Source organism: Cricetulus griseus (genome assembly GCF_003668045.3).
Source record: "Cricetulus griseus strain 17A/GY chromosome 1 unlocalized genomic scaffold, alternate assembly CriGri-PICRH-1.0 chr1_1, whole genome shotgun sequence".
NCBI lineage: Eukaryota > Metazoa > Chordata > Mammalia > Rodentia > Cricetidae > Cricetulus > Cricetulus griseus.
In genome coordinates, this window is record NW_023276807.1 from 186,291,536 (window position 1) to 186,310,345 (window position 18,810).

The 18,810-nt window shown below is 46.2% G+C and overlaps 1 protein-coding gene across 6 annotated transcripts in view; it reads left to right on the forward strand.

Annotated features, from left to right (window-relative positions):
- Positions 1 to 18,810, forward strand: part of Wdfy4 (WDFY family member 4) — a 233,016-nt gene that overhangs the window by 75,804 nt on the left and 138,402 nt on the right. For 5 of the 6 annotated variants that reach the window (XM_035452663.1, XM_027389479.2, XM_027389481.2 and 2 more), the window contains 12 exons: positions 4,943 to 5,157; positions 5,989 to 6,083; positions 6,906 to 7,122; positions 8,760 to 8,836; positions 9,897 to 10,118; positions 11,156 to 11,334; positions 12,218 to 12,449; positions 13,661 to 13,806; positions 15,071 to 15,182; positions 15,590 to 15,780; positions 16,771 to 16,923; positions 18,053 to 18,126. In XM_035452663.1, the coding sequence (XP_035308554.1) occupies positions 4,943 to 5,157; positions 5,989 to 6,083; positions 6,906 to 7,122; positions 8,760 to 8,836; positions 9,897 to 10,118; positions 11,156 to 11,334; positions 12,218 to 12,449; positions 13,661 to 13,806; positions 15,071 to 15,182; positions 15,590 to 15,780; positions 16,771 to 16,923; positions 18,053 to 18,126 (1,913 nt within the window). The remainder of the gene's footprint in view (positions 1 to 4,942; positions 5,158 to 5,988; positions 6,084 to 6,905; positions 7,123 to 8,759; positions 8,837 to 9,896; positions 10,119 to 11,155; positions 11,335 to 12,217; positions 12,450 to 13,660; positions 13,807 to 15,070; positions 15,183 to 15,589; positions 15,781 to 16,770; positions 16,924 to 18,052; positions 18,127 to 18,810) is intronic. The other variant, XM_027389482.2, reaches the window with a different exon arrangement.

Consider the following 18,810-nt stretch of genomic DNA (forward strand, 5'->3'; position numbering starts at 1 on the left):
GCAAAAACTGCCTTAGGGCCACCCCACTATTGCTTTATGAATTAGCTTTGAGAGTCCAACCTGCCAGCCAGCCTGGTGACCCTTGACCTTACCTCAGAGTCCTAATTGAACCACCTTCCCCTTTCCTGCATTGGAAGTACTATGCGTTAGGGAAATCAATCCATTTGCAGGGGGAGAAACCAGACTGATTTCCTGCCACTGCTCATATTTTCACTAAAACCCCATTTTACTGGAACCAGCATTGAAAAAAAACCCAGCACATTTTATTCAAAACAAGACAATATTGGTATTGATGGGGCTGCAGTGATCATGAGAACAATCAATTTTGCCTCCTCCATTATGGGGTATCGAGCAGTTTTGGAGTGAACTTGTGGCAACATTAGACAGGATCAGCATTTCCCCTTTGAAAACTTTTTCTTTTTTCCTTTTTGCATATTTAGATTGTAATTATAGCTCTCTGCTTGGGGGAAGGGAGCAAAAACACAAAAACCAGAGTCGAAGTCCCTAAAGCAATAAGTAAATACTTACTGGTAATGAAAAATTGGAGATTGGAGACATTTCTCTTTAATTCTTATTAATAATACATTCTGATATTATTTTTGCCTGTAGCTTCATACAGACTGTCTCCCCATCTCTCTCACCCCAAACTAAAAGAATGCAGTTACCAAATGACAGTCCGAACTCTGTAGAGAGAATGGTCAAGGCAGGGGATGCATGTTCCCGCTGTGCTACCAGGAGTGCAGAGGAAGGCAGAGATGAGGTTCACATGGATGCAGGAACAGATAGAGCTCAGAAGAAAGACTAAAGCCAGGGAAATTGATGCATTCCACAGATGAGGCCCTCAAAGTACCAGCAGCAGCCCCAGAGTTGTCTGATGCACATTAACTTCAGCAGTTATGCTTTTAGATTCTGGCCCTAGTTGGGCCAAGTATGGGTATCAGGGAGCTCAGACCAGCTGTGCAGAGATCATACTTCCGTGGAAGCCTGGGATACTTCAGAAGTGGCTTGAATGTGTCTCTCAAGAGTTGCTGTTGTGGAAGCTCCATTCCCACTGGAGCGGTGTTGAAGTGGGGAAGCCTTTAATGGGCAGAGCCTAGTGGGAGGCCATTGGACATGCTGCCTTCGAAAAGTTAATATAGTTCTCAAGGGACCCCAGTAAGTTGTCTTAAAAGAAAGTGAGGTCCTTCTGTGGTCTCTGGCTTCCTGTCTCACCTTGTGATCACCACCACCCTTGCTTCTGTCCTTGTCATAGTGCCATCTGAATGACATAGCCAAGTAGCTATAACATAACCCAGGTTAAGCAAATGCACGAGTCATGCCCTTGAACCTCCAGAAATACAAGCTAAATAGACCTGCTTTTTTATATATAGTACTAATCATTTCACTACAGTAACAGAAACCAGGATAATGCTAGAAGCATCTCCTCCACGGGAGACAGGTCTTCAACATCAGCTAACAGTGGTGTTGACAAAACAGTGGCAGTTTTGAATGGCAAAACCCTGCTCGCCAAGAAATCATCACTAAAGTCATTCTAACACAGTTGCATGCCCCCAAATTTTAAGTCAAAAATATTACTAAAGATTGCTTAGACATGGGACATTAAAGGGCTGGACACACAAGCCTAAAGACCTAAGTTCTAATCACCAGGACAGGAGCATCTGTAATCCCAGCATTCCTCTGCCTAGGAGATGAGAAACAGAAACAGACAACCCCTGGGAGCTGGCATACCAGCCACAGTCTCTACAGTCAGAAAAACAGCAAAAGAGCCTGTCTTATCGTAGAAGGCAAAGACAGACACTGAAGTTGTCCTCTGACCTCCACATGCATGCTGTGGTGAACCAATGCCTGCATTCACACACATAAGTGCTCTCTCATTCTCTCCTCCATCTCTCTCTCTCTCTCTCTCTCTCTCTCTCTCTCTCTCTCTCTCTCTCTCTCTCTCTCTCATATGGGGGGTGGGAAGAAAGGGGGGAATTACTGAATGTCATAAGTTTGAGACTGGAGTTACAGGAGCTAGGTAGGTAAGTCTTGAGGTTGGCTTAATGGCAGGAAGATGCTGTCCTTTGGCACAAAGCTACTCAAATGGCTGCACCTGGCAAGGAGGTGATGGGATGAGATGATTCCCAGCATAAGGCCCAGGGGCATCATCAGTCCAGTCCCTTGCCAGGTGGCTCCAGGCTATTACCTTCTCTGAGCTCAGTTTTCTCATGTGTAGAGCAGAGATGGCCAAGAAGCTGTAATTACACATACTATCCATGTTGGAACTCTGAGAGCACATACTAAGTACACAGGAGTTACTGATGTCACAGGTAAAATGTGGCCCTTAAAGTAAACATTAAGCCTAGCCTCCTTTTACTTTTAAGAGTCCATGAAATGTGTACAGGCTGTGGGAAACATTTTCTCTCCCAGATGCTGAATCCTGTTAGAGCATTTCCCTCACTGTGTGCAGATGGTTTCCCTGGCTTCTCATCAGTATCACTTTAAGTCTGTGACTCTCTAGAGAGCAGGCAATGTCTGCCTTAACCTGTGCATGGTACCTTAGTAGCTGTTGGAGGAACAAGAGTCAGAGAGGCTTGGGGAGGTTCCAGGGAAACCTCCATCGAGGATGGGAGTAGCATGAGTCTGTGACTTGGTGAGATCAGATGACAGTACTCAGGAAAGAGATATCATAGCCAGCCTCCATATCAGCATATTCCATGGATTGGAAACAGTAGGAAATGCTGCATGCATACTGACCATATGGACTTTGCTTCTTGCCATTATTTCCAGTATAGCAGAACATTGATAGTACAGCATTTGCATTGTATTGCGTGTCCTAAGTCATCTAAAAATGACTTAAAGGTTCAGGATGCTATTCACTGACTAAGTGGAAATACCATGGCATTTTATATAAATGAAATATCATGGCATTTTATGTAAATGAATCAAGCATCTGTGGGTTTTGGCAGCAGAGCGGAGTCCTGGAGTCCCTCTTTTGTGGGATGGGTGGGATAACTGTATTAGGTAAGTGCCATTGTGGTTTCTCCTGGCCTTGCTCCGGTATCCTAACATTATTGACACTGGCATAGATTTCTTTTCTTGAAACCACAAACTGGGACAAAGACTTACATATGAAAAGGATGGTGATGCATCAGGTCAGTGCACCAGGAAGTGGAGTCTGACATGAGTGTAGGTGCATTATGAGGAGAGCATAACAGGAATCATGGCGGTGCAGTCCTCACTGGTATCTAGCTTCAGCCTGAGCCAGGCCAAGGGCACTGTGAAACAGAAGTCACACAACAGAGTCTAGAGGGTGCTGTCCTCATAAGATATGTTTTGATGTATGTGTGTGTGTATTTGTGTTTGTGTGCAATTATGAATGCCCATGCACATATATGTATGTATGTGCATGCCTGTGTACATTTGGTATATATGTACTTTCATCAATGTCTTAGGGTTTCTATTGCTGCAATGAAATAGCATGATGAAAAAGTAAGTTGATCAGCTTACACTTCCACACTGCTGTTCATCACCAAAGAAAGTCAGGACAGAAACTCGAGCAGGGCAGGAATGTGGAGGCAGAAGCTGATGTAGAGGCTATGAAGGGGTGACACTTAGTGGCTTGTTTTTCCTGGCTTGTTCAGCCTGCTTTCTTATAGACCTGGGACCACCAGCCCAGGGATGGTACCACCCACAATGGGCTGGGCCCTCCCCCATGAGTTGCTAATTGAGAAAATGCCTTACAGCTGTATCTCATGGAAGCATTTCCCCAACTGAGGCTTCTTCCTCTCTGATGACTCTAGCTTGTGTCAAGTTAACATATAAAACCAGCCATACAGTTGATATGTACACATATGTGTTACTGTGCATGTTTGCATGAGGGAATCTGTGACCCCTGGGCAGTTACTCTCTCACAGAGGACACCCATTCAGAACAGGTACACTGCCCACAAGGAGAAGGAAGTCCCTTGTAGCAAGATCCAACTGATATTCTTTTTACTTGTGCCTTTCTTCTCAGAATAGACACAGGCCTTTTTATTAAGGAAAATGCAAGCCTCACCCCTGTTCTGTACCTCTGGAGGACCAAGAGTTCTGGGGCCATATCTTTTTATGAAGGAAGGAGATAATAAAAGAACGTACTGTACTTGCTCAGATGTCTGCTTTGTACATTTTGTGCTCCTTGTTAGCTGTGCTTTGAGGGACACAAAGAAAGTGAAGAAGCTTGAACCTAAAAGTAAGATAGGGTACCATGTCTGTGTAGCACAGTGTGCTTAGGGCTAAAGAAGGCCAGAGAATGCTGGGATAGTGTGTGTGTGGGGGAGAGGGGGTGGAGGTAGATGCAAAAAGGGGACAGTGAAGACTGCATCTTCCACAGCCAGTAGTGTCTCTGTCTCTCTGTGTGTATATCTCTGTGCATGTGTGTGTGCACGTGTGTTGACTGTTTTAGGTTCATTTATCTAGGTGGATCCTACCTTTTGTACTCAGGTACAAACTTAAATGTAGAAATTCAGTGGGTGATCAGCTTGGGGGATGTAGGCTCACCTGGTGGCATAGCCACTCTCCAGAACCAGTGACTTCCTGACAGAAGGCCATAAATCTGTATAGCCAGACTTTCCCACCTTTCATAGGAGCCGTAAGTCTTGATTTTGATACGAAATCTTTAGATTTTTCAGTGTTAGCAATCAACTTGGAAAGTTTCCCAATGTTAGATGGTTCAAGCATCACATTTCGAAGATGACCCAGATTCCGGCTTGCCTGTATGCAGCCTGCGGTCTGTCTGAGTTGGTGGCTGACTCCAGTCGCTGACCTGACCTGTCCTGTCATTGCAGGCAGGGCTAGCATTCAGAAGAACAGCTGAGGGGGGTGGGGTACAGGCGGCTGTGGTGGGCACAGGGGACCTAACAAAGCCACCCAGAGGACACTCTGCTCTCCCAGACTCACAGCTTGCTTTGATCACCTCCTAGCTTTCGGAGGAGATCCAGTGCTCTGTGGCCGGTCACCTCCTGTCCCTGGTGAAATCGGAGAAGAACCGCCAGGTCATGTGTGAGGCAGGGATGCTCCGGACACTCATGACCTTCTGTCGCAGGACCCTCAGCACTGGTGGCAGTGTCCTGCACTCACTTCTCATCAGGATCTTTGAAAAGCTTGGTTCCCAAGCCATCGAGCCAGATGTACTAAGGTACTGCATGCATTAAGCATCCAACACCATAGACTCCAAGGCAGAATAATGGGTGCACTGTGTTCAATCAAGTCTACAAGGTCAGGCATCTGCATCCTCCTCTCCCCCGCTCCAGCACCAGATGTGTATGCACACAGAGCAGGCATCATCTCATCTGGGATTCTCTGGGGAATGGAAGTGTGAAGGAGGTAAATCTAGAGCTAATCCCTGAAGCTTGGACTGGATTTAGAAGCCAGACGGCAAAGAGCTAGGCTTGTGGAGGCAGTGGCCATGACAGCCTAAAGGGGACCAGATGCAGGACTCCACTGTATCCTGCAGAGGTCTTCCTGCACATAGGAAGAATAGAAAGGACTCAGGAGAAGGGAGAACAAAGCAGAGGAGGGACATGCATCGTGCAAGAGAGGTCGGGTCTCTTAAGATCCTTGCTGCCCTGGAGCAGGATGGAGTGGATGGCCCAGGTTCACACTCACCAGGCTGCTACTTACAAAGGAGCAGAGGGGATAGAGAATAATCCCTCCAGTCAGTGGGTCTGGGACCCAGAGGCTGAAGAAGCCCTTTTATCCACTCTTAGCCCTGTCAGACCAAGCCAGCAAGTTAAGCACATAGGAAATTCATTTAGAAACCTGCAATGTATGGCATAAAGTCCAGCTTCAAGTTCCCAGTGTCACCATCTCTGCTGGATAATGAGACAGGGACACACAATTTCTGTTTGACTTTTGGAAATCATATTTCAGGAGTGGGGACATGAACACTGGGTATCCAGGGAAGCAGTCTGGAAAAGTTTGCCTGCAGTGTCTCTTTAGTTGCCTCTGTTGATGTTTTCATGTTCAGACAGTTCCTAGGCCTTGGAATTCGCCCGCCTCAGCCAGCCACCAGGAAAAGCCTCCATTCATCTCCTGGGCACGAAGATGACCCTGGACACTCAGGTGAGGAGACAGAACAGGATAAGTTGAGGGTACATAGTGTTTTTATTCCTGATGAGTGACTGTTCATAAGATAGAAAAGTGGGCAGATTTAAAAAGTTTTTTTTCCTGCTGCTTAGTGGGGCAGATAAGAATATACAGGGCTTGGGGTCCCTGGAGAAATGTAAATCCACAAAAGAACCATTGCCAGCAACTACATGAGACAGGTGGTGGTGGGCATTTTGACCCTTTGTGCAAAATGACAGTCCCGTTTCCTTTACAACCCGGGGGAATCAGGCGCTACAGTGGCTAGAGGTGGGAAGCAAAGCTTTTTGTGAAGTTCACACCTTAGGAGTGAAGTGAGATGCTGGGAGTGAAAGCATTGGATGCTATCTTCGAGCATGCCATTCTAGGGAACCAGGTTCCTAGAAAAAAGGATGTTGCACGCACCTTGACCGTAAGACCACACAGAGCACTGAGGCAAGCAAATGCCAGCTAAGAATCAAAGGTGGAGAGCTGGGCTTGGAGCTGGGAGCCAGAGGCAGGATGATATGGAGGACAGAGCTGATCAAGTCATGGTGAAGCTAGCAAGAAATGCCAGCTGGGCAAGCAAGACACTGACAGCAACAGCAAATGCTATGTCTGAAAGAGGAACATGCTGAAATTAAAAGAAGTCACATAGATCTGGTTATTGCCACCATTGCATGGTACCTAAATCAGCAGAGTCCAGACTGGGAAGTACCTTGTGCCTTTTGCACAATGCTCCATCAGGCTGTGGCAGGATCATCAGCAATATTGCCACAACAGCAGTGGAAGGACACATCTTTTCCTCGTTTTCTGCCTCAGGGTCATGTCCAGATACAGCTGAGAAACCTAGAGGTGCCATCCCATGTCCTGGAGGGTCTCAGGACCTCAAGTCCTCGTGGACCTCCCATGATTCAGCCACAGCCCTCCAGACAAGCCTGAGCCTCATCTCCATGACCTCCCCTCGCAATCTGCAGCCGCAGAGAGCAGCCCTGACTCCATCATTTGTGGAATTTGACATGTCCATGGAAGGTTATGGGTATGGAGGACTCTTACATACTTCTGATGATCTGTAACACTGGCTACACAATTATGGCCCCTGTTGGTTCTCATTGGTCAAGTAGAGGTGTGTTTAAGTAGTTAGATTCCCCTCTATCCAGTGGAGAAGGTCAGTGTCTATCCATGGAGGACCAGAGCCCTCTTCTTCCTTACTGTATCTGCTTCTAGAATGTTCTCCATCTTTTTTCTTCTTTTCTTGTTTTTTATTTAAATTAGAAACAAGCTTCTTTTACATGTCAATCCCAGTTCCCTCTCCCTCTCCTCCTCCCCTGCCCCCCCACTGACCCCCTATTCCATCCCCTTTCTGCGCTCCAGGGAGGGTGAAGCCTTCCATGGGGATCTTATAAGTCTGTCATATCATTTGGAGCAGGGCCTTGACCCTCCCCTGTGTGTCTAGGTTGAGAGAGTATCCCTCTATGTGGATTAGGTTCCCAAAGTCCATTCATGTACTAGGGATGAATACTGATCCCAGAGGTCCCATAGATTGCCCAGACCTCCAAAATGACATCCTCATTCAGGGGGTTTGGAACAGTCCTATGCTGGTTTCCCAGCTATCAGTCTGGGGTCTGTGAGCTCCCCCTTGTTCAGGTCAGCTGTTTCTGTGGGTCTCTCCAGCCTGGTCTTGACCCCTTTGCTCATCACTCCTCTCTCTCTGCAACTGGATTCCAGGAGTTCAGCTCATTCAGTTCAGTTCAGTGTTTAGCTAATGGGTGTCTGCTTCTGCTTCCATCAGCTACTGGATGAAGGCACTAGGATAACATATAAGGTAGTCATCAATCTCATTATTGGAGAAGGGCATTTAAGGTATCCTCTTGACTATTGCTTAGATTATTAGTTGAGGTCATCCTTGTCGATCTCTGGACATTTCCCTAGTGCCAGATTTCTCTTTAAACCTATAATGGCTCCCTATAATATGGTATCTCTTTTCTTGTTCTTCTCTATTCTTCCCCTGACTAGATCTTCCTGCTCCCTCATGTCCTCCCCACCCCTCCTCTTCTCCCCTTCTCATTCTCCTAACTCCCTCTCCCCTCACCACATGCTCAAAATTAGCTCAGGAGATCTTCTCCCTCTCCTCTTCTCCAGGGGACCATGTATTCTCTCAGAGAGTCCTCCTTGTTTCCTAGCTGGCAGTGTGGATTGTAGGCTGGTAATCCTTTGCTCTATGTCTGAAATCCATATATGAGTGAGTACATATCATGTTTGTCTTTTTGTGACTGGATTACCTCATTCAGAATGATTTCTTCTAGTCCCATCCATTTGCCTGTGAATTTCAAGATTCCATTTTTTTTTCCTGCTGAGTAGTACTCCATTGTATAAATGTACCACATTTTCTTTATCTATTCTTCAGTTGAGGTGCATCTAAGTTGCTTCTGGCTATTACAAACAAACTATTATGAACATAGTTGAGAATGTTTTCTATCTTGTCTGGCCTCCAGTGAGGATTCATCCTCTTGGGTATCCCACCAGTGCCAACTGTTTTCTGTTCTTGGGACGTCATGACCTAAGAGGGCATACTGTCACTATAGTAGGATGGAGCAGAGAGATGTCACAGCCCAGACTGCTGATGCAAGGGATTGGCATGTGGTCCAATGACATGCAATACTTTCCTATTTTCAGCTGCCTGTTTACTCCAACCTTGTCTACAGTCATGGGGACCAGCACAGAGCACTCCATCTCTGGAGGCACTGGATCAGGTAAACATTTCTCAAGTCCTTAGGGGACCTTGGTTGCAGATTTCTACCCCACACCTCCAGAAAGCACTAGTCTTCCCTCAGTCCCAAGTTTCTGCAGATGGGGATCCTTCTGCCCGCTACATCTGCTCATAGTCTCCTAGAGCAGCTATCCTATTCATCATGCATTGTGAAGGCTCACTCCACAGCCAGGGCTCAGATAACGTTGATAGCTGTGGAGATGCTTCGTCTTTGTCTGAACCATTGTACAGGAGCCCAGAACAGGCTGAAATGGAGCAGCATATGCTGTCAGCTCTCTCTAGAAAGGAATGTAAGTTCAGTGCTGGTGGCCATCAGGAGGAGGCAAAGCCATTGCAGATGGTTTCTGGGCATCAGCTTGGAGCCTGGTCATGCTTTTCAAAGCATTTTACCAAGCTTACTATACTTTGGACAGCACAGCACATGTGCCCAGGGTGGCCTGGGGTGGCCTGAGTTCAGCACTCCCTGTTGTCAAAGCCAGGTTCCCAGGTTCAGTGAGAATATGGTTGGTCTGTCAGTTTAGGACAAACTCCTTTCTGTGGGTGGTACCAAATATGCTAGCATGGATGCAGATGCTGTGCTAGTGGGGAGAGTGGCCACATCACTATTGAAAATCCTGATACAACACGCGAGGACATGGTGCTTCCTTAGACTAGGTCATCTCTCCACCTTAGAGTCAGCTAAGCTCTTTACTTCCATGGAGCCCACAGCCTGACTTGAAATCAGTTGTGGAAGCTTAAATATTGATGAGCTCAGGGACAGCAACTTCTCTGTTCCCTTGGCAAGGCTGTATGCCCTGGAGAGGCTTGAAGCAGCAGAGCTCAAGATCTGCAGGGACACCACAAACTTCCCGTGAGCCTCCTTACCCTGATATAAACAGTGAGGAGCATCCCATGCTTGGTGGAGCAGGAGTAGTGTGGGCTGTGGAGTAGGCCAGATGCAGCTAGTTTCTGGTAGGCAGCCCAGCAGGGTGGAGTCAGAGCTGCCTGGGGTCTTAATCCTTGGCAGGACAGAGTGTAAAGCTGTGTTTGTGTTCTACTCTCAGGTACCCCCAGGCCATTCCCTCCACCTGGAGGCCTCACCTTCTCATGTTGGTTTCTGATCAGCCGGCAGGCCACTGTCATGGAGGGTCACCCACTGCGCTTTCTGACCCTGGTGCGTCACCTGGCCAGGACTGAGCAGCCCTTTGTCTGCTTCTCTGTCAGCCTCTGTATGGAAGACCTCTCCTTGGTTGTGTCCACAGAAGAGAAAGAATTTCAGCCCCTGGGTAAGGCCTTGGGTCCCAAAACCTATGTGGTCTACACCCAGGGAGTGAGGCTGAACCAGATGTTCTCTACATGGATGTACATGGAAGCATGGTGACCTCCTGTATATCTTCATCTTTTGAAATGCTTCCTTGGCCTTCATACATGGTAAAAGGTCTAAGCAAATATTTGTTGCGTGCCACTCTGGTCTGGGCCCTGCATGACTCTAGAGCTCATGCTCAATGGTTTTCCAGAAAGCTAGTTCTGCCCTGACAGGAGGAACACTGGTGGCACTTGGCCTGCCTCAGGGAACACAAACTACATGATTAGAGCAAGGTTTATGAAGAATATACTCAACTTAGTTGGAGCTGAAGTAGCCCTAGACCTGTCCACAAATAACCCAAATTCAGAGGGCTGGCAGCTAGTCCATGTGGCAGGAAGGAAACTCTGGGGGCCCAGAAGCCTGATCTGGCTCTGTAGAACTGACGGCTAATCCTGATTCTGCCCTTCAGAATTCAGCATATTCCCAAGCTCACCACCTATGGCCAAGCCCAGATACCTCAACCATCATTCCTGTGCTAAGAGTCACAACTTCTCGGTTAAGTGTATGGAAGGCCCTGAGAATGGCCACATACTTGCTGCTCAGCCAGACTGCTTGACTCCTCCCTGTCAGGTCACCAGACAGATTCCATCACCCTGCACTCAATGGATAGTGCTAGGCTGAAGTCTGACCATGGGTGATGGGCCTCAGCTCTCTGCTTCAGGATAGTAAATACACGCAATGGCAGCACCACACCTCACAGGGCTGTGGGCTTGTTAGATGAGGTAATGCTTATAGCCATGCTTAACTAGGGTCTGGTTCAGAAGCTGAGCTCAAGGGGTGATGGCGGCAGTGACTGCTGCAGGCACCTTTTCAATGAAAAAGGGAGTGGGAGTCTAGGCTTAGTTCCATAGATAAAAGGTCCATGTGGGTATACCAGGGATATCACCCTCCCCAGTGCTCTTGGGTCTCTAAAGCTTGATGCCTCATGTCAGGTCCACTGTTTGTTCTCTTTTGCAGATGTCATGGAGCCTGAAGATGAGGCAGAGCCCTGTGCAGGGCGCCAGCTTCAGATCAGGTGCAGCCAGCTGCTGACTTGTGGCCAGTGGTATCACCTGGCTGTGGTGGTCAGCAAAGAAATGAAAAGGAATTGCACTGTTACCACGTATCTGGATGGACAAGCTATTGGTTCAGCCAAGGTCAATGTCAAAGCCAAGATGTTGCCTTGATATGATCTCCTAATTACTCACTTCCCCATATTTACTTGATACTTATATGTATATATGTGTGTATATTTATATATGTGTTTGTGTATCTGCATGTGTGTATATTATGCGCGCGCGTGTGTGTGTGTGTGTGTGTGTGTGTTTGTGTGATATCTTGATGGGCCTAGCAATAAGCCTACAAACTAAAGAGAAGGAATGTGACATTTTCACTGTGTTGAGTCTTTCTATCCATGAACATGGTGTGTCTCTCATTTAATATAGATTCTCTGAATTTTGCCTTATTACTTTGAAATTTTCAGCATATAGATCCTGTTCATGTTTTATTAAATATGCTGTTCTTCTTTTGAATAATTCTAAATGGGTTTGGTTTCATTGTTAGTTTGTAGACATGCAATTGAGTTTTTGTGTTGATTGTATATTCTGTGACTTTGATGAACTCACTAGTTACTGGAGATTAAAAGCATTCATTGGCATGCCAGCTGCAAATAGAAACCTTTTATTTCTTCTTTTTGAGCCACACAGCTGTAATTATTGTAAGTACACAAAACTATTAATGTTCTGATAATGGACATTTATGTTCTTAGTGCAATGACTGGGCCAAGGAAGCTGGACTTCTGTGTTTCTTTATATTTCCTGTCTAATCTGTTTTCAATAGTGGCATTGAAACTCCACACCCCTCTGTATCTCTACATTTCCAGGTTGTTCAGCTGCCTGCTTCTCAGATTTGAGAGCTATATTTCTGATACTTTAGATAAAATAAAATTCTATTTGGGTGTGAGAAGTGAGCTCCCGATATTGTATCACTATATATGATTTGGATGGGTTCTGGGGTTAAGCGCCACTCCTGTTTTCACAGATGCTATACGTTCAGGCCTTACCAGGGCCTTTCCTCTCAATGGATCCATCTTCATTTGTGGATGTTTATGGCTATATTGGGACACCTAGAGTTTGGAAACAGAAGTCATCATTAATCTGGCGTCTTGGCCCCACATACCTCTTTGAGGAAGACATATCAATGGATACACTAGCACTTATTATCAAGCTTGGCCCACGGTACTGTGGCAACTTTCAAGCAGTGCACCTTCAAGGTATGGAGTGTTTTGATCTCTAATGACTCTGCTGCTATGAGTTTTTAAGTGGGTACCCAGTTATTTATAGCATATTTATAAAGAATAAACTCAGCAGAGGTCAATCATTAGGGAAGGCCTTTGTAATTGGATCATTATATATTTACAACCCAAGAGAAACTGTCACAGAAGAGGAAATGACAATATCCTTTAGATTTCAACTCTGCAGTAACTAATGGAGGATGGTAGGTGAGCAATACTCTTAGCAAAGAAAGGGAGGGGACTGAGATAAATAAGTTACATTCCTTTTAATGAAGACGCTTTTTAACTAAAGTATACTGTTGTCTTCAATTATTAAACAGGCAGACAGCATCCCCATTTTCTTTATTGATTGTTGGCTGTTCAAGCAGCAAGCTTGCTCTCTGAGCTCTGCCAGGTGCAGGGGTCAGTTCCCATCTAGAAAGAAAGACAAATGCATTTGTGTTTGAAGGCCTTATGTGCAGCCAAGGGCTACTGAGTGCTGCTGAGTGGTTCAGTTCCCAGGACCAGGTCTTGCATGGCCTTCATTTCCTGTGGCCAATGTCATTGACCAGAGCAACCAGGTCAGGTCTTGAGCCCAAGGTTTACTGATTCTATTTGCACAGCGTTCCTTTAGTAGGGGTCTGCTGTCAGTCACCTGGGGACAAGAGTGGGAATGCTAAGTGGGATGTTCACAGTGGCTATACAGCTCTCAAAATCTTAGGTCTGTCAGCCCTACCCCCTTCCTCTTTCAGAGAAAGTTACTTAGCTGCTTGGAAGTGAAGCAATAGATTTGGTAGATGTTTCTACCCTACTCAATTTCATAACTGCAACAACTTTATTTTCTATAAGAGCCAATCTTGAGAGATTGTCATGAGTTTATTTGTGGTCATTGTTTTGTTTGCCCTTATAGGATCTCACTATATAGACCAGGCTGGCCTCAGATTCGCAGAGATCCCCTTGCCCCTACTTTCTCAGTGCTGGGATTAAAGGTGTGTGCCACCACACTTGGGCCTGCTCTCATTTTTATATTAAGTATCAGAGAAGCATATGTAGGGTAAAACTTATGAGGCACAAATATACAAAATGTAACAACATGCAAGCATTCTCCCAGTGATCATTTTGCTGTGTGGCTGTGGGTATTTAATGGTAAGAGGGTCGATTTCTTTCTCTGTAAAGGAAGGCTAGAACTGACTAAAGATATACTGTTATAGGAGAAGACCTAGATGGTGAAGCCACACCCCTCATTGCGGAGGAAAGGGTCTCCTTTGGTCTTCATGTATTCAGCTCTTCTATCACCAGCATAATGAACATCAGAAACACCTACAATGAGGTGGACAGCCGCCTCATCGCCAAGGAGGTACAGCTTCTCATGTCCCTCCCACTTCCCACTGCAAACTTCACTGTGTGGCTCTCTTCAGCTTCCAGGGCTTCAGTAACTATGCTGTGCTTATTATCTGTGGAGGGATAGATACATGCACAACCCACTTTTCACTTCATTTGCTAAGACCCAGCCTGCTTCCCTACCAGAACGAAGTCTTTTCTTTAAAACTGCTTAGAGAGGAATATGTGTGCTCTTCTTGGTGAAGAACTCAGAACTCTTTCAGATTGTTTTGATTTTGGAAACTATGACTGTTCTTTGCTTTGGACACTACTGTTCTACCAACTCTGAAAAGTGGCTGAGTGGCTGCGATTTTGTTTTTAAAGTGAACTTACAGAAAAATAAGCAAAGGCATGTGTAAAGAAAGATGCTAGGGCTGGAGAGATGGCTCAGTGGCTAAGAGCACTAGCTGCTCTTCCAGAGGTCCTGAGTTAAATTCCCAGCAACAACATGGTGGCTCACAACCATCCATTATGAGATCCGGTGTCCTCCTTTGGCCTGCAGACATACATGCAGGCAGGACATGGTATACGTAATAAAAAGGATTTTATTTTTTTAAAAGAAAGATGCTATGCAACTCACCATTTCCTAATTCCTACATGAATATCTCTTTTGAGTTCACTCAAAATGAATGTTGGTTGGTTTGTTTATATTCTCTTTGCTCTGATGGACAAAGGGCCTCAGAGGTCAAGATCGAGGCCCTGGCATGCACCAAAGTTGTGTCTTGCTGCACATCCTGATTACAGAAGGCAGAATTGCTCTCCTCCTATGTCTCCAGAATCAGTAGTAGAAACTGTACTTTGCAGAACCTGGACTGAGAAGGTCTTTGTTTTTGTTTTTTTGAGACATTGTTTCTCTGTATAGCCTTGGGTGTCCTAGAACTTGCTCTGTAGACCAGGTTGGTCATAGAAATCCACCTGCCTCTCTGCCTCCCAAGTGCTGGGATTAAAGGCATGGACCACCACCCTGCTTGATAAGGCCTTGGTAGTGCTGTTTCATTGTCATAACTGGGTTCCTTCTATCCCATGGCCTTGTCTTTGTAAGCAGGTAGGGTATACAGACTGTGCTTACAGCTGATTCACTTGGAATTGTACCACAATTGAGGAATGGGACAGTGATCCCACATTTTAGCTTCAACCCCCAACAATGGCTAATCATCCACTAATTGTCACATGGGGTGTCTATCCCCTAGGGGTTCCTAAATGAGATCCTTTGTTGCACTGATATTTGTCACTTCCTTTAGATGAATATTTCTTCTCGTGACAATGCCACACCTGTGTTCTTGCTGAGAAATTGTGCTGGACACCTCTCAGGACCTCTTCGGACTCTGGGTGCTGTTGCTGTGGGCCAGTTAGGTAGGTCAAGCACTAGATTCTTCTTTTGGAAAGAGGGTTTCTGCATCCTGGAACTCTGTGGGTGGGAGACAAGATGGATTGTACTGGGGAAGTCTTGTGAGGAGGGCCAGAGTTGAGGACAAGCCCTGCAAGAAAATGACCAGAGAGTGCAGCTCAAACCAGCTTGCTGCTTCTTGACTGAGGAGTTCAACTCCCACTGATATTCGTTCCCCTGCACCACAGGCACCTAGCTGTGGAGTCCAGTGTGCCTATGAGCAGGAGCCATGGTTGTATTTGTTTGAGTGAAAATAACAGACATGTTGGCAAGACTTCTAAAGCTCAAACCTCTCCTCTCAGCCTAACCTAGTACATTGGCCCTTCCTTCTTGTGCATGGGCAGAGATGACATGTCCTTTTTGTCTCCCTCAGGGGTGAGGGTGTTTCACTCCAGCCCTGCTGCCAGTAGCCTGGACTACATTGGAGGGCCTGCCATCCTCCTGGGCCTCATCTCCCTGGCAACAGATGATCACACCATGTATGCAGCTATGAAAGTCCTGCACTCGGTTCTGACTAGTAATGCTATGTGTGACTACCTGATGCAACACATCTGTGGGTACCAGGTAATTCCACCCTCTCAGCTGACCCTGCAGCTGACCCAAAGAGGTGTCAACCCCGGGATGAGCTTCTCTTGTGGTCAGGAATGACTTCTGGAAAAGAAAATTCCAGCATGCCTTGCATCGCTCATGACCTTGGTCACAGAAGTTCTGGGCATGTGAACACAGCAGAGGACACCCTTGGTGACAGCCAGCTGCAAGGATCTCTGTCTGCCTGCTACTATAGCATTCTCCCTGATGATTCCAGAATTAACTGGAACTGCCTCATTCTGCCTTTCTCACACTGGCTGAATCCAGATTATAGACCCAGACTGTTTTGAAATTATGCCTCATCTTCTAACTTGTTTAACCTTGAAAAAAACTATTTGCATCTGCCTTAGTTTTTCCACTTACAAGATTCACACTACCATCCCTCTGTCTCTTAGCCTATAGTGAGGATTAAAAGACTTCATGCAAAGCCTGTCCAAGATTCAGTGCTCAGCAAATGTTAGCTGCTTTGAGTTCTTATCTCCTGTAAAACAGGACTACTAGCAGATACAGAGATGGGGATGACTGTAACAGGACTACTAGCAGATGTGGAGTTGGGAATGACTGTAACAGGACTACTAGCAGATGTGGAGTTGGGAATGACTGTAACAAGACTACTAGCAGATATAAAGATGGGGTGGCTGTAACAGGACTACTAGCAGATACAGAGATGGGGATGACTGTAACAGGACTACTAGCAGATACAGAGATGGGGATGACTGTAACAGGACTACTAGCAGATGTGGAGATGGGGTCAGATCTCATAAGCCCAGTAAGACAGGCATAAGAAAGGAAGGTGACACAGAACTTGGTGTAGGTGTGTCTTGTGAGAATATAGAATGAAGGGTGACAGTCACAGAAAGAGGGGGGTGTGGCCTGGGAACAGGGGTGATGTGGGGACTAGCAGTGGTAAGAGAAAGAGGCCAAGTGACACATCCAGGAATGCCACTGTGCACCTCACCTTTCCAGATCTTAGCCTTTCTCCTGAGGAAGAAGACATCCTTCCTAAACCACCGCATCTTCCAGCTGATCCTCTCAGTGGCTGGCACCGCAGAGCTGGGTTTCAGACCATCTTCTGTCACTAACAAGTGTGTCTTCCAGCATGTGCTCTGCAATTTTGAGGTAAACTGGAGATTTATGCCTAGGCCTCCAGGAGTATGTGTGTGAGAGAGTAAAACACAATGAAAAACTCTGGTGTTTCATCTCCTTCTATTGTCATATTGATAGTAGATGGGAAAAATCAATAGCTTTGGAGCTCACACGCCTGGGTTTATAGTTTAGGCCTGGTATCTCTGATGTGTGTGGCTTTTGGCTGTTTCTTGATTGCTCTGATCTCCTTTATTCTTTTTTCTTTTAAGATAGAGCCTTGGTAGTAGCCCAGGCTGGCTTTGAATGCATGCTTTTTCTGCCTCATCCCATCTAGCGCTGGGATTCCAAGCGGGTGTCACTATGCCCTGATCCATTATGCTTATCTGTGAAACTGAGGTCATCATTTCTTCCTTGCAAGCTGCCCTAGGGGTTACATCTGATAGTATCTTAGAAAGGCTTTTAAAGCCACAATGCACCATCTAATTTAAGGATTAAAGATAATATACCCATCTTTTTGGATGGTACTTAGCTGTTACCAGTATTCTTTTAAAGAATGACCTGAGAGGTGCAACTAAGGACACTGAGGACAAATGAAAGGATCAACAGGCCTCTGGATGGGTCAACCCATCCCACATGTAGCAGCGTTTAGTGAATGTCCACAGCACCTAGGGGCTGTCCAAATCCTGAAGATGCCATACTGTCTAAGACCCAGGCCCTGCTCACTGTCAGAAGGAACAAGAAGACACTTTGACATCCTCCCCACCTCCATTCCCCACCCCCAGTCCAGTACTACAGAGAGAAAGACTAGGGTTTCTGATGAGTGAAGGCCACTTACACTTTAAGGACCAGTAGTTCTGGGCTACATTTGCAGAGTTCAGAGGGAAAGGCCTTGTCAAATAGAGGCAAGCACTCCAACATGTGAGCAGTCCTGGGAGAGAGGGTTGCTGGAGATGTCCTTGATTAGAATTCAGACCCACAGTGAAGCACTAGGTGATGGGAGAGATGCTTGAGATTCCCTTTAGAGATGTCCTCTGTGTCTGCTAAGTGTCAGGGTACCAGTCTGACTCCAGAGCAGGTAATCCTAATGGCAATCCGAATCTCAGGCTCATCAGACCCTACTGAACTCATGCTTTGGTCTTAATACACATGTTCTGTCTTCCAGCTCTGGACAAACACTGCAGACAACCTGGAGCTTGCTCTCTTTTCCCATCTCCTGGATATCCTTCAGTCACCGAGGTTGGTGAGGTTTCAGTAGCCCTGGGGGTTAGAACTAATGTCTTTCATTAGGCTAGAACTTTGTCATCAAACAAAGAATAGGGGCTAAGAGGACAGGACAACCAGTGGTTCAGCATCCATATTGTCTGCCACCTCCCAGAAAGCTAGGTTTTCATCTTCTCCCATGGGCAATGGGGAAGCTCTTTCTCCTCTGACAGACTTGGACCTCAAAGGGATAGGTGGTGGGGAATCAGAGGTCTATAGCCTTAAGGACTAGCCCTGAATTAGGTGAATTGGGGCTCAGCAAGTGGTGAGTATGGTCTGCAGAAGAAATAGCTGCTCTGATCCATTTTTTTTTCTCTAATTGACCTCTCCAAGTGACTTCAAAACAGTTCAAATGGATCCTCATGGATGCTAGGGAATCACTTAAGTACCTCCCACTGCCTCTCTCTACCTTGTTTCAGCCTCCACTGCTACACTTGGGCAGACATTCTTCTGTGGCAGCCAGGTGGCTGTGGGACACCTCCTTGGAGCTTTAACTCAGCTGGGCACTCTCCATGGGTTTTCCTTCAAAGTTCTAGGATAGGATTGAGTCCTGCTGGGCCACTGTGGTTTCATGGCCAGTCCAAGAGCATGGCTTTGCCTCTCTAGAGGCTGAAGAGTTTTAGTGAGAGCTTCCTCCAAACACATAAGGGCTGTGAAAGG